General features: G+C 36.0%; 1 protein-coding gene across 1 annotated transcript in view; it reads right to left on the bottom strand.

The window, feature by feature from the left end:
* Positions 1–308: 308 nt before the first annotated feature.
* The window catches only part of LOC121364246 (mitochondrial intermediate peptidase), a 65,548-nt gene continuing 52,915 nt past the window's right edge, over positions 309–12,941 (bottom strand). The window contains exons 17-19 of the mRNA XM_041487381.1: positions 8,213–8,334; positions 7,349–7,422; positions 309–553 (exon numbers count right to left, since the gene is read on the bottom strand). Coding sequence (XP_041343315.1) covers positions 459–553; positions 7,349–7,422; positions 8,213–8,334 — 291 coding nt within the window. The 3' untranslated portion in view covers positions 309–458. The remainder of the gene's footprint in view (positions 554–7,348; positions 7,423–8,212; positions 8,335–12,941) is intronic.

The raw sequence follows: 12,941 nt of genomic DNA, 5'->3' as shown, positions 1-12,941 counted from the left end.
AATGCAGGACTCCTACAAAAAAATATGGTTAAACAAAGTTAAAGAAAATCCATGAGCACGTGGGAATGACCTGTGTGAGCAGTTCTTGGCCATGACATCAAGAGGTAAATCCTAATAGTGAATCAATGTGTGCACCAAAAGACCTTTCAAACCCCTCCAGTCACCCTGAACATGAGTTCAATTCCCATTTACTCTCTTCCAACAAGATCAAATTTTCTAACAGACCATGCTAGAGGATTTGTTCTCCCAAATGCCATGCTTAAACTCCTATGCAATGGAAAACAGTCATCTTCATGAACGAAACCAAATGACCCAATGAAAGTATTTATTACCGTTCCACCAACACGAACAGTCAAACTCTAAAAGTGTTCACCAAAAAGCAAAACCAGTCACACCAATATTTTATGCACAATTATGAAGACATACACAATCTTCCGTAAAAGAATTCAGTTCTGTTGTTATGAGTCCATGATAAATGTTTCAAAGTCATGATCTAAATCTGAAACAAGGGCATCCACAAAATCTTCAACTGAAGGGGATTTCTGCAGCATACCTACAAAAAAGCAAGACAAGACACTCTTCATCAGGATGCTGTGACTCTGACAGCTTCATCAGTGATAGCACTTACTGCTAACTAACTTTTAATGTCGCTATACAACAGAAACAGCTATCAAGATTTCTTCTCAAGGAAAAAGTGCAATTATAGTGTAGAGGGATTATTTAATTTCTTCAAGATACCTGTTACACATTTTCACAGAATTGACAGGTTTCAAGGCTGTTAACTGATTTTTGTCATTAAGACCTTGTTTAAGCAGGGAAAGATATCCGTTTTAAAGCAATGTAACCGCAGACTCAGTCATTCCTAAATGATGAAACAAATTAGTGATTGAGCAAGTATATAAATCCTTATCTGCAAAGTCTCTGTTCTGACCAAACCAGAAAAAAAAATGTAATTTCTCAAAGCATTAAGACACCTTAGAACCATTTAATTTAGCATTTAAAATACAGCTATATCTGAAATTTCTGACAAGGCACAAAACATAAACAAAAGCATTTTCAATATATTGCAGTTTTATATTGCTTTTTTACAGTACTAGGACTTACCTTTTTAAGAATTTAAATTACTATATCTGTTAGCTGCAGCATTTGGCTACACAATAACACACAAGAAAATTAGCATCACAAATTAGAATTAGAATCATGCCCAAGTACTTCATCAGATAATTATATAAACAGAGAAACTAAATATTTCACCCCTTCCTCTACAGAATCCCAATTTTTAGACGGCATGAGAATATATCCTTTAAATTATTTTCAGATGTTTCTTTGTACTTACATCACATACAGTTGGTCTTTTCACTGTTATTAACATCTTCAAGATTACACATGAAAATTTACTGCATAACTTGTACCAGAAAAAAAAAAATCAACAAAAAACAACAGTACAACTGCCAAATAATGTAAAATTTAATCTTTGTATTTCTTTGAAGTGATCTTTCTGTCATCTGCCAATGTAAATATAACCTCGTTCTACCCTTTCTGATCGGTGTACCTACTGAACATAAATTTATACTCTTTCACATCCTCAACAATATTTGCTTTTGGTGGAAATTATAATTGCATGCTGCTAAAAGACTATAATCTTTTACTATAACACAATGATTCAAAACCCATCAGGAAACAGACCAGCTCAAAGTAAACTGGTGTGAGCAACCAAAAAGAATTTTCTTGCTACGACCTTATAGAATTCCATTTCAATTTTATTTAAAAACATGTTACAAGTGTCAACACAAACTGCCATGGCCCAGTAGATTAATAGCAAGCACTAAAAGGAAAACAAATCTCACACTATATATAGATTGACTGAAATGCTGTTAAATGAAGTTTGCATCAAGCTATTTTCAAAATGGAAGAGAACAGAATTAAGATTTCCAAGTTCTTGGTAAACTTGTCATCTACTCTAATGTTGGAAAAATCACAGTGGAATTACTTGTAGTTCACAATGAAAAATGGCTTGCTATGTGCTGGGCTAAGAAACAGATGTGTGCAGATACTCAGCTACTGATCTGAGCTCCCCAGAGAGCTGTGGCCTCTTGCAGACTCCCTCTCTCAGGTTCCTGGCTGGGGAACATGCATATTTGCTCCCTAGCAGCCTTGGAAAAATTCCAGTTAGACTCATATTTTCCTGCAGTTTTCACAGGAAAGGAGAGAGTGCCTTAAGAAGGTGACAAGGATGGCAGCCCACTGGAATATGTACAGTCATTCCTTTTTCACCAGGGATCAATATGGAGAGATGACTCCATATTGATCCCTGACTCCAAAATAAAATATTGCACAGACATTACATAAAGATGGCCATAATAGATATAACCACCACTCCTCGAGCCCCGTTATATAAAACTCCCCTTCCATTACTGACTATAAAAAACAGTCTGGATGATGTTCAGCCAATTCTTTGACACACTAACAATTACTCTGCCAATTATCAATACATTGGAAAAAACAAGAGCCAATAGTATAATGATAGGCAGAAGAGAAGAAACTGAAGCTGGGATTATCTTCAAGGAGATTTAATTTCCCCTCTTACATAAAAATGGCAAATTATAACAAAAACATTCCAACCCTCAATATTACAAAATGAGTAAGAGAAATATAATTAATTACAGTATACTTGGATGTATTTCAGGGCAGCTGAATACAGTCTTATCAAATATCACACGGAACTTGTTACAAATTTTATTTATATATTAAAACCAAGTTTGCTTTAAATATGTAGGAGATTCCAAAATAATTCTGGCAATGGTGATGTCAACTGACCTCCAAGCCAGTAGTTCCAGATTTTGATAACAAAAACAGATTTCAGATTTCTTGCATTAGTGGTTTGTTGCACTCCTATTTTTCCAACACTGACATCAAAAGCAGACACCAGCAGACTTCGCTTTTGCAAAGAAGGGACAGAGAGTAACTGAGGTCATTGCTAAAGAACTCCTACTGTAGTGAAATGATCATGCCCTCATTAAATAAATAACTGCAGATTTTAGAGTAAGACAGCTCCAAAAGAAACAGGCAATGATGGAATTTCTGTGTTTTAACCTCTTACTCTACACTGATGTGCTAAAGAGTGGTCATGTCTCTCTTCAAACCCCATTAAAATATATAAAAGCAAGATCGGCTTTGATATATTGTAAGTACTCAGCACTTCAGTCTAAATGATTTAGTAAGATGTCCACAAGGTCTGATGGTTGCAGTTTTCAAATTTAGGAGTGTATTTTAATACGTTCAGCCCAACTCCTATTTCAGCTCAGTCTCTCCCAAGCCTAAGGCAACTGCATAGCTTATCTTCGTCCCTTTGAAGTTTCTTTCACATTACAGCACTGTGGTTAACCACACCCTTTTGAGAGATGGTTAGCTATAACCTACAATCACTGAAAATTGAGAGAAGAATAAAGCCTGTGGCAAAATTTGGCCTCTGCCCCCCTGGAACACTAATTATTCTGGGTCCGTGTAGTTTGAGCTAACATATGTTGCCGTTCACATCACCTTCCAGGATTTATGCGTATTTCTTACACTTTCAAAGAGACATACAATCACGATCTGAAGATTTTTACAGCCTCCTCAAATTATAATTACTCCATGAAGCACAGTCTGAGGCATGGAAAAGCAACTTTTCAAACAGCATTGTAGCAAATGGGTGTTTATTTATACAGTCAGTTGGTTTGGTTACCATGTAGGCTCAGAGCTGAGTATGACTGTCTGCAATGTAATGTAATCAACAAAGCAAGAATGCAACCTCACACGCATTTTGCACAAGGACTTCTTCAGAAGCCCCAAGGACAATGTGACTGCATCAAGGCTGCAGGAGAAGTGCACTCCAGGATATGTTCCATGCTCTTAGCTCCCAAAACATCCAACCCAGTAGTTTTCACACTGCAATTCACTTTCTGCCTATGCACCTGGGTTTCTTTCCAGCCAGAGAGTGCCAAGGGAGAGAGGGAGGAATGGTGCACACCTGAATCTTGTTCAGACCTGCAACCAGCACACAACTGGACCTGGAAGGGATACCTGGGTTATATAACTTTAAAGGAATCTGGAATCCCTAGTGCCATGTAATCCTAGGAAGGAGAAAATCTGCAAAAGCCATGTAATCAACACAAAATCACAGAGGAAACAAGTTCTGCTCAAAACATATTTTTTCTCTAAGGAAAAATTAAAAGAAAATAAGCCTCTCAGACCAAACATTGTCTACCCATTTTCAATTGCTCCTGAAACCCATATTTGTGACTATTTCTGTACTTCATTGACTATCAAGGGGGTAAGATAAAAAGGGTCTCTTCAGAAAATGTTTAAACAGTTCTCAAAAAACCTCGACAATTTTGGTTTTTTTAAAGGAAAAAAATACCAAGAGAATCAAATACAAACAACAACAGCAATAACAAAAAGTATATTGTGTTTCCTAATTAAAGACTAGTTCAAACAGGAACCTTGCCAGCAACTCCACAGGTCAGATCCTTTATCTTTCCTAATCAGTACATCTATGGAATCATGTTGGAGAAAGATGAAAAGCTAGGGTCATATCCAAACACAAAAGAAAAACAATAGATAGCTTCTGAGAAGAAAATCATAACAAAGAAACTGCATAAATGAAATGTGTTCGTAAAGTAACCTGCTATCAAGCAGCCAATGAACATGGATAACTTCCTAATGAGGTACGGAAACACTTCAAGGGTGAGGCTGCAGATGTGCATCCGAAAGCCAGACATGTGCAAGCCCATATAAAAAACCACCTGAAATAACAACCTAAAGAACTTTTTGAAATAGGGCACTGGTGAGCACAGATTCTGGACTGTTTATCTGAAGAGGAGTAAAATCAACAAGCTTTAAAGTGGAATCTGTCTTTAATCAGATATGTTTTGTTATTTGCTATGGGAGCACAGTTTTGCAACTGATGGAAACCAACAGGAGACGGAAATCAAGTAGTCTGGAATATCGATAATGAAAAAAAAGCAGCAAGAGGAATCAGAAGCTCATTGAACCTAAATAAATTGAATTGTTCCTACTTTTCTCCATAAATTCCCATTTTTTTGTAAGAAATACAATTGAGTACAAATATAACTTTTTTCATCAGGTGTGTTCTATGATTTAGCTTCCAATAATCCCGAATCAGCAATCAAGTTATTGTCTTGTCAGAACACCCAAGTCCCCCTGATTTCATTCTTCAGGGAGTCGTTCAAGCATGTTTGTTAAGTTTTTTACTTAACTACTTGTACTGTCTACAAATGAACATCATGATACGCACAGATGAGAATCTGCCAATGAACACTGGTTATTTTTACGACCTTGAATATCAGTTAGGATTTCTGAATAAAGAGTGTGAAAGTGAAATTCAGGATACAAAAGTGGCCAGGCAGATAATCTGAAGCAAGGAGGTGTATCTTTGATGGAAGAGGATCAGATCATGGAACCTTAAAAAAATTGGGCATAAACCAGCCCACAGGCCCTGCAAGGATGCACCCCTGAGCATGAAGGGAGCTGGCAGATGGCATTGCTAGACAACTCTCAGTAATCTACTAAAATAGGAGAGCTACTGTAAGACTGGAAAAAAGCAGAAGTCATGTCTATCTTCAGGAAGAGCAAGCAGCAGAACCCAAGGAACTGAGGCTGGTCAGTCTCACCTCAGTCCCTAGGAAGGGTCTGGACCAGCTAATCCTGGAAACTGTTTTCATACTCACAAACAGCAAAAAAAATCAGGAATAGTCACCATGGGTTCATCAAAGGCAAGTCATGCTTAAATAACTTGATATGATGAAATAACTGCCCTGGCAGAAAAGAGAAGAGCAGTGCACATGACCTCCTTTAGACCTCAGTGAGCCCTCTGACACTGTCTCCCATAAGATCCTATCACATGCAAGGGGGAAAGCCAGTTTTACTTCCATAGATTTTCTGTGAGACCATCCACAGATGAATTTTGAAACTTCATTCAAATACTACTTGATTCATGGAAGCACACTGCCAGCAACTTCAACATAGTTTCCAGGATATTCCAGGAAAATCCCATGTTCAGTAAAATAAAGAATATACCCCAGAAAGAGATCATAAGCATATCTGGTGTTTAAAACCTTTTTTTCTTTCTCCAATGTATGACTTACTATGTAAAAACTGGATATGCTTGTAAAGATGCACATTCCTGTCTTGCAAATTCTTAATCCACAGTTCTGGGCTACAGTTTTTCAAGGTTACAAACACAAACTATTCAAGAAAAGTAAGGAGAAGTAAGTTTGGGAAGTCATATTGAATTAAAAGTAACCCTGTAAATCAGAAACGTAAATAGACAACCTAAAGAATATATAGTTGCTTAATATATGATGAGTCCTTTTAAGGAGAGCAGAGGTCATGGCCTCAAATATAAACAGATGGGTCAAAGAACTGAAATGTTCCAGTCATGAAACTGTGCCAATCTCATGATGAAATACAGACACGTAACTACTGTCTCCCTTATCTGTAGAAAAATGTCCCAGAAGTTCCAGTCTGCTAAAATGGAGATTACAGAGGCCAGTGAATTCATACTCCTTATTAATACTAAGAATTTCAGAGAAAGTTGAAAGATGTGGCAGGACTTATTAAGCGCTCACCTCAGGAACAGCAAAAGTAATGTTTGGTTTGAATTCTGCAGCATTACAGAGTAAAGTCTTTACCCTGATTTCATAGATTTGAGATAAAGTCAACAGTTTCTCAAACTTGTTTCATTCTCCTGGCATTATATTTTAAGGTGTGAACACAGAGTATTTTTGCTAAGAGTATGAATGATTTTTAAAATTTATTTTTCAGATTCAAATGGCAAATATGGTAGTAAGATGAATAATGAATTGTGTTTCTTTACTACAGTTGTAAGAGCTGCATTTCATGAAAATGTACACCTGAATTACTGACAGAGCCAAAGATATTTTAATGACACTGAAATGATGCGGCCAAAGCAAGTTCAACTTATATACAAAATAACCAGAGGTTTTATGAATTCCATGTATGGAAAAGTTACTAAAAAAAAAGTTACTACTTCATTGTAGCCAATAAATGATGTAATCTATCTTCCTTCAAGTTTATTCTGAATTCTTTAGGCAGCCTTGTAATACAAACCTTTCCAACACTTCAACCAGCTATCTGTGTATACTCCACATACCACAAGGAGTTCTACTGACCATGATACAAAGGTGATGACCAGTCCACTTAAATTTTTCTTTCATAAATCCAGTGAACATCATAATTAAAGTAAAAAGACCAAGTTAGGAAATGCAGTTAAGATGAAGTTCCTTCCTTCTGCAGGGGAATAAAAGAGTTATAACTGATTTCCTACCTTGCACCATCAGCATGGGCTCCTTTCCACCGCCGTGTGCCAGCATCTCTCTACGATAGCGCTCCCCCATTGCCCTGGAGAAACACAGGTGTTAGAGCCATCTGCAAACACAACCTGCCCAGCCTTCACTCAGGTTTGCTTCTAGCATCTCTACGGAACTCACAGACAGAGACCAAATGAAATTTTCCACCCTGAAACAATGGCTGATGCCATGTTGGCTCCTCAAATTCAAATTACATTTAAAATACCACTATGAGGAACTGAACTAGACAAATTTTATTCATAGGAGTGTGTGTTGGTGCTTACAGAAGTTAATTTGCGAACATTTCAGGTTTCATTGTGTCAAAGGGAAAAGTTGTCCTGTTACAATGTCCTGAACATTCAGCAAAGGCTTAAGAATGCTTACAATTTGTGACCTCACAATTTGCTTTTTTAATTTCACAAAGCAAAATGAGTAGGATAGCTCTACTGAGCTTTGATGTTGGTGACATGAAGCTTGTTTAATACCCACAGTTGCTTTGATTTCAATAGAAAATTACAAGCTATTAGGCATCTATGAATTTCAAGCTCTCTAATTACATCTAAATAGGGATTTCAGTGCCTCCCAACTGACACACCTGTATTTTAAAACATTGACACAATGTTTTTTGCACCGATGAACATGTCCCAAAGTATATATATACACGCATATACATGTGTGTGTGTATATATATAGCCATAGTTAATTTCTGCTTTGTAGTCCTCTTAGAATCCAGAAAAATGTTAAAAACTTATTTGTGTCAAAAAAGCCCACCAACCTAATATGTTTCATGTTTTCCAGAAACAACTAGCATTTCAACCTATTTAACGTTTCTGTATTTTTACCTATCAAAGGGGTTCTGAGCAAAGCACTGTTTCCACACCATAGAGGCAACAGCCCTGGACATGAGGTAGGAGTAGTATTTGGCACCGTAGCCCACGAGGTGACTGAATCGGAGCTGCCAGGCCTGTAAAACAAAAAATAACCCAAACCCCAAGTTATCTTTTTAAATTCTTTATGTTGTTCAACATTTTCTTATGTATGATGGAAGAAATCTGATCCTATCAATGACAAACAAAAAAGAAAAAAAGAAAAAAAATAACCACCAGAAATAAATCCCAGAATGAACAATCCTTTACCAGAAGAAGCATTTTTCAATCTAAATGGTGTACATCCAATACGTTGATCATCAGGATTGAAACTATATATAAATAGGATCAGAAGGGGAGAAAATAAAGCAGTAAAATAAATTATTCATATACGATAATAGCTGTGTAGTTCTACTGGTCTTGAACAAAACCCACAATTACCTTGTTACAAGTAACACAGTATTTTATAATTTTCCATGTGGGTATGTGCAGTATCACACTCAGAAAAGTTCAATTTATAACTTTTGTCAGAAACAAAATGGTAATAGTGATTTGTGTTTAATGCTACAAAAATATACAGCTGTCCATGTGGCAACCATCTTAGAGGTACATGAATTCCATCCACATGCAATGCCGTAATTCACAGATTTGTCTGCACATTTTTAAATGTGTGTATATAGCAGATTATATTCCACAATTATATTGCTATTCATTTATGGATTGTTACTTCACATAGTGATTCATTCAAGTGATGACAGAATTTTTTTTAATGCTTTTTAGTGTTGACTGTTTCCTTATGTTTTCTCAGCAAAGCAAATCAAAACTATCAGCCTTATCTTCACAGAAATCAAAATACTTTTTCCTTTTTATTTCCCTGACTGCAACAGAATAATTTAAATTGTGACAGACCTCCAGAAGTCATCCGGTCCAACCTTCAAAGCAAAGCCAGCTTTGAAAAGATTTCTCAGGGCCCTGTCTAAAGTCTCCAGGGATGAGATTTCATCACCTCTCCAGTGTGATGTGTAAAGCAAGTAGGTCCAAACCGAAATGCTGTTTCTCAACAGATTGAAATGAGAATGGATGACTGTAGAAAGGAAGGAGTATGAAACTTGCTTTGCCCTTTGGCTCTGAGGAAACTCCACAGAGAAAACAAGTGCCATATCTTATTTGCCTTCCTATCCAAAGTCAAAACTCTTAATATTCTTGTAATATGTCTGTTGTCATGATTTTTGCAGGTACTATAAAAAACAGAGTTTCAAAGAGGAACTAAAAGATAAACAATAATGTAGCATAACAGATGTTTTAAATTTAAATCCGTGGGCTGTCAGATGCTTGTTCTTATTTTACAGTCACTGGCTGAAAATTCTGATGAAGCCAAACAAAAAAAGTGAAAGGACATATGTAATTTTCCAAAACTATTTGTCTTTGTGATTCTTTAGCACACTGCAATTAACAAACTCCTTTTTTACAGATGAAATAAACTATGCTTCTTTATTCAAGAAAGTCCTGACTATGATCTTACTCTCCATTACCCAAAAAGAAAAAAAATTACCAACCGAAAGGGCAGAAAATGTAAGTATTCGGCTTTTCCTTAGTCTTTTTTTCCTTAAAAGAAAAGGGAACAAACAGTGCTTCATAATCTAAAGTACTTCTAACAGCTGATGAGAAACAAGTTGCTAGCTCCACTATCTTTCCTGAGCAACAGCAACAAATAAAGTTCTCAAAGTTAGCTGTAGTTCAGCCATTCAAAATCTACTTTTCACAAGATCGTTACCTCCAGCCTAAGACAGGTGCCCAATACAAATGGAATTTGCCATGGGTGAACAATTGAGCCTGTACTGGTGACCTACACAACTGAAGTAGGAGTAGCAAGGTTAAACGAGATGAAAAAGTATCTCCAGCCTTCAATTTTCCTATGGGTCTTGATGCATGGTACAAATTCTTAAAAATTATTAACTTTTTTTTCTCTTTAAGGTAAAGCACTGTACTGTATCTCATTGTAATGCAAGTGTGTTACAACATCCAGCTCAGACACAGTCTCCAATTTGCTTTGAAAGGTATTTTGGTTGCCATGTTTATACTTTATAGCTATAGGTTTTTTTAACTAGTCCCTTAATTACAACCATAATCATTAAACTAAAAGCACATTTTGAAACAGAGCAGAGAGACTACATTTTTAGAAGACTGAGCAGGAAAACATGTCAGTTTCTTTCATAATAAATTTTTTATGTTATGATTAGAAGTTTCTACTCTCTCTCTCTCTCTGGAATGTGGAAAACTTGACTGATGAATTGGTTTCATATACTCAAAAATGGTTTTTAGGCTACAAACAAAAATAATTTCCAGGTGTTTGGCATAGTGAAGGATATTTCTACCTCTCCCATCAGAAAGGAATTACTTTGATAATCATATAAGCTGTAACTAAGACAGTATGTCTTACTTGAAACCTCAGATTACACTGTTTCCTCAAATGCTCTTGGTATTTAATGGTCTGCACCTAAACCAGCTCATCTGCACTTCCAGGTTAATCAACTATTCCATTCATTTGGTTTGTTGAAACTCTGTATCACAGTTAAGCAAGGAGAAAAGAACAACTTCTCAGCAATCTGCCGAAGACCCAAAGCTTGATTTCAAAGTCTGTACCTAAAATGGCCTCAGTACCCTCTGCTCAATTTTGTTGGACCTTGTCTTTGCTAAGCTTTAGTAACAAATGTCACATTGTTTTCTTTCATAAGGGAAAAGGAAAGTACAGAAAGACCAAGGAATGACACTGCTCATCTCCCTCTCTGCATCTGGGGAAGCTTGCAAATATGATGAAGTGGAAATTTCAAAAATTCTTTTGGAACAGAACAGTATCTAAAACAAGACACAGAAATGGAGGATGAGTCAAACTGAAACTAAGATTGTTTTCCCACTGTTAAACAGCAGTAAAGGAAAACCAATAACAAACAGTGCTATTCCCTACGGAAATTTGAAGCCTGTATTTTTTTATTTTTCAATCAGTACAGACTTTCCCCACTTCTAGAGCATTAATAAGTCTAGGATGTCATCATTTCCTGCCACTACTTTTGTCCAAGTCCTCACACAAAGTTCCTGATCAGGAACTCCCCATCTTCAATATTACCCAGAAACCATTACATTATTCAAGTATATTTTCTGATTCTATTCTGTCCTAACAATTAACTTTTCAAGACTGGACTTAGCTACCTATAAAAATATATTTAAACATTAAAACACCCATCCTCTACCCTAATTCACAAGAAGCTACCTGCCCACATAAAAAAACCTCTTCCTCTCCTATTTCTTACACAGAAGATTATGACCTAGGCAATAACATGTTCAAAAACCAAAGAATATATAGACTATTGCTCCATTAAAAAGTTTTATGATGAATAAAAAGATGCCCCCCCATTACTGGGGTGATTATCACAAATAATATTTGAAAATATTTATCACCAAAAAAGGAGAAATTTTAAAAGATTATCACAAATATTTAAAACTAAATGATTGACATCATATCATAAAAATCCATTTCTCCATTTTAATAGATTCAGCTATAAGATTACTTGATTTCTTGCATTATTTTCAACAAGGAGACATTTCTTCATTAAAAAAAGGACATATCAAATTCCCTTCTGGACAGGGTAAAGGCTAGACATGTAGGGCAGTCTCCTTATTAAACACTGTATTTTTGGTAAGCAGCTAGAAAGTTAATGAAGACTCTGAGTAATTGCTTACTTCAAAAAGTTCCATTAACCTATTCCAGGAGTTTATAAAACAGTGCATTTTACAGCATAGCCCATGGGTTATGATAATATGCCATCCACAGGTCATGTTCATGCCTGCTTTTTATTCAGCACAACAGACTGCAATAAAGGTGTGTGACTGATCCACTGCTGTTATTAAACAGGCTTTTTTTCCACCAACATTATCAATCTTTTCTTATAACCATGTCTGAAGCATTTCCAAAATTCCATGTGCAATGACTTTCCACCCCATCATGTGAAAACAAAAATACCTTAGTGATACTTTTGTATTCTCACACCTTATCAGGGAATTTTTTTTAAGTCCTTGTAGAATACATTCTTAGGGTAAGATTCAGCTCATTTTACTCAATGTGTCTTGCCCAAACTAGTCACATAGGCCTCCTTTATAGTAGAGGACAGAAATATTTATCCTGTTATCTTTTGAGAGGATAGGATTACTGCTTTAGGAGAAATCTGAATAATTTACTACACCTTCCATCTTCTATTGAAAAGTTAAACTCCTTCATTCATTTTAACAATATGGTAGGATCAGTTAAACCAAACTATTTTGCAGGTTACATTACCTTAGGATTCAATTATTTGAATTTTAAATTTTGAACTGTTAATGTTGTTACAAAAATAATCTGATACAAAAATTTGTATGTGATGGTAAAAAGACAAAATTGAAAGAAAATCTGTGGGTATCGTAATATATAGTAAGCTAGCTTTTGCTTGAGTGGGTAAACATGGTTCTGGAGGGTTCCACTAATTTCATCAGAAATCAGTGCTACTACTACATCTTTTGAAAAGAAATCATACAGAAATTCTTGACTCTTGCTTGGACTTTTCAAAACGTTCTTCCAACAGTTTCTGTTGTGACTTTAGGTACTTTGAAGTACATTTATGTCCATTTTGCTACGCATCTTAAGACAAAAACACAAGTGAGAACCTGAAAAGAC

This window comes from Pyrgilauda ruficollis, unplaced genomic scaffold (assembly GCF_017590135.1).
Source record: "Pyrgilauda ruficollis isolate IOZ18807 unplaced genomic scaffold, ASM1759013v1 scaffold8, whole genome shotgun sequence".
Lineage (NCBI taxonomy): Eukaryota > Metazoa > Chordata > Aves > Passeriformes > Passeridae > Pyrgilauda > Pyrgilauda ruficollis.
Note: the sequence above shows the minus strand (reverse complement) of the source record. Positions and strands in the feature narration are given on the sequence as shown.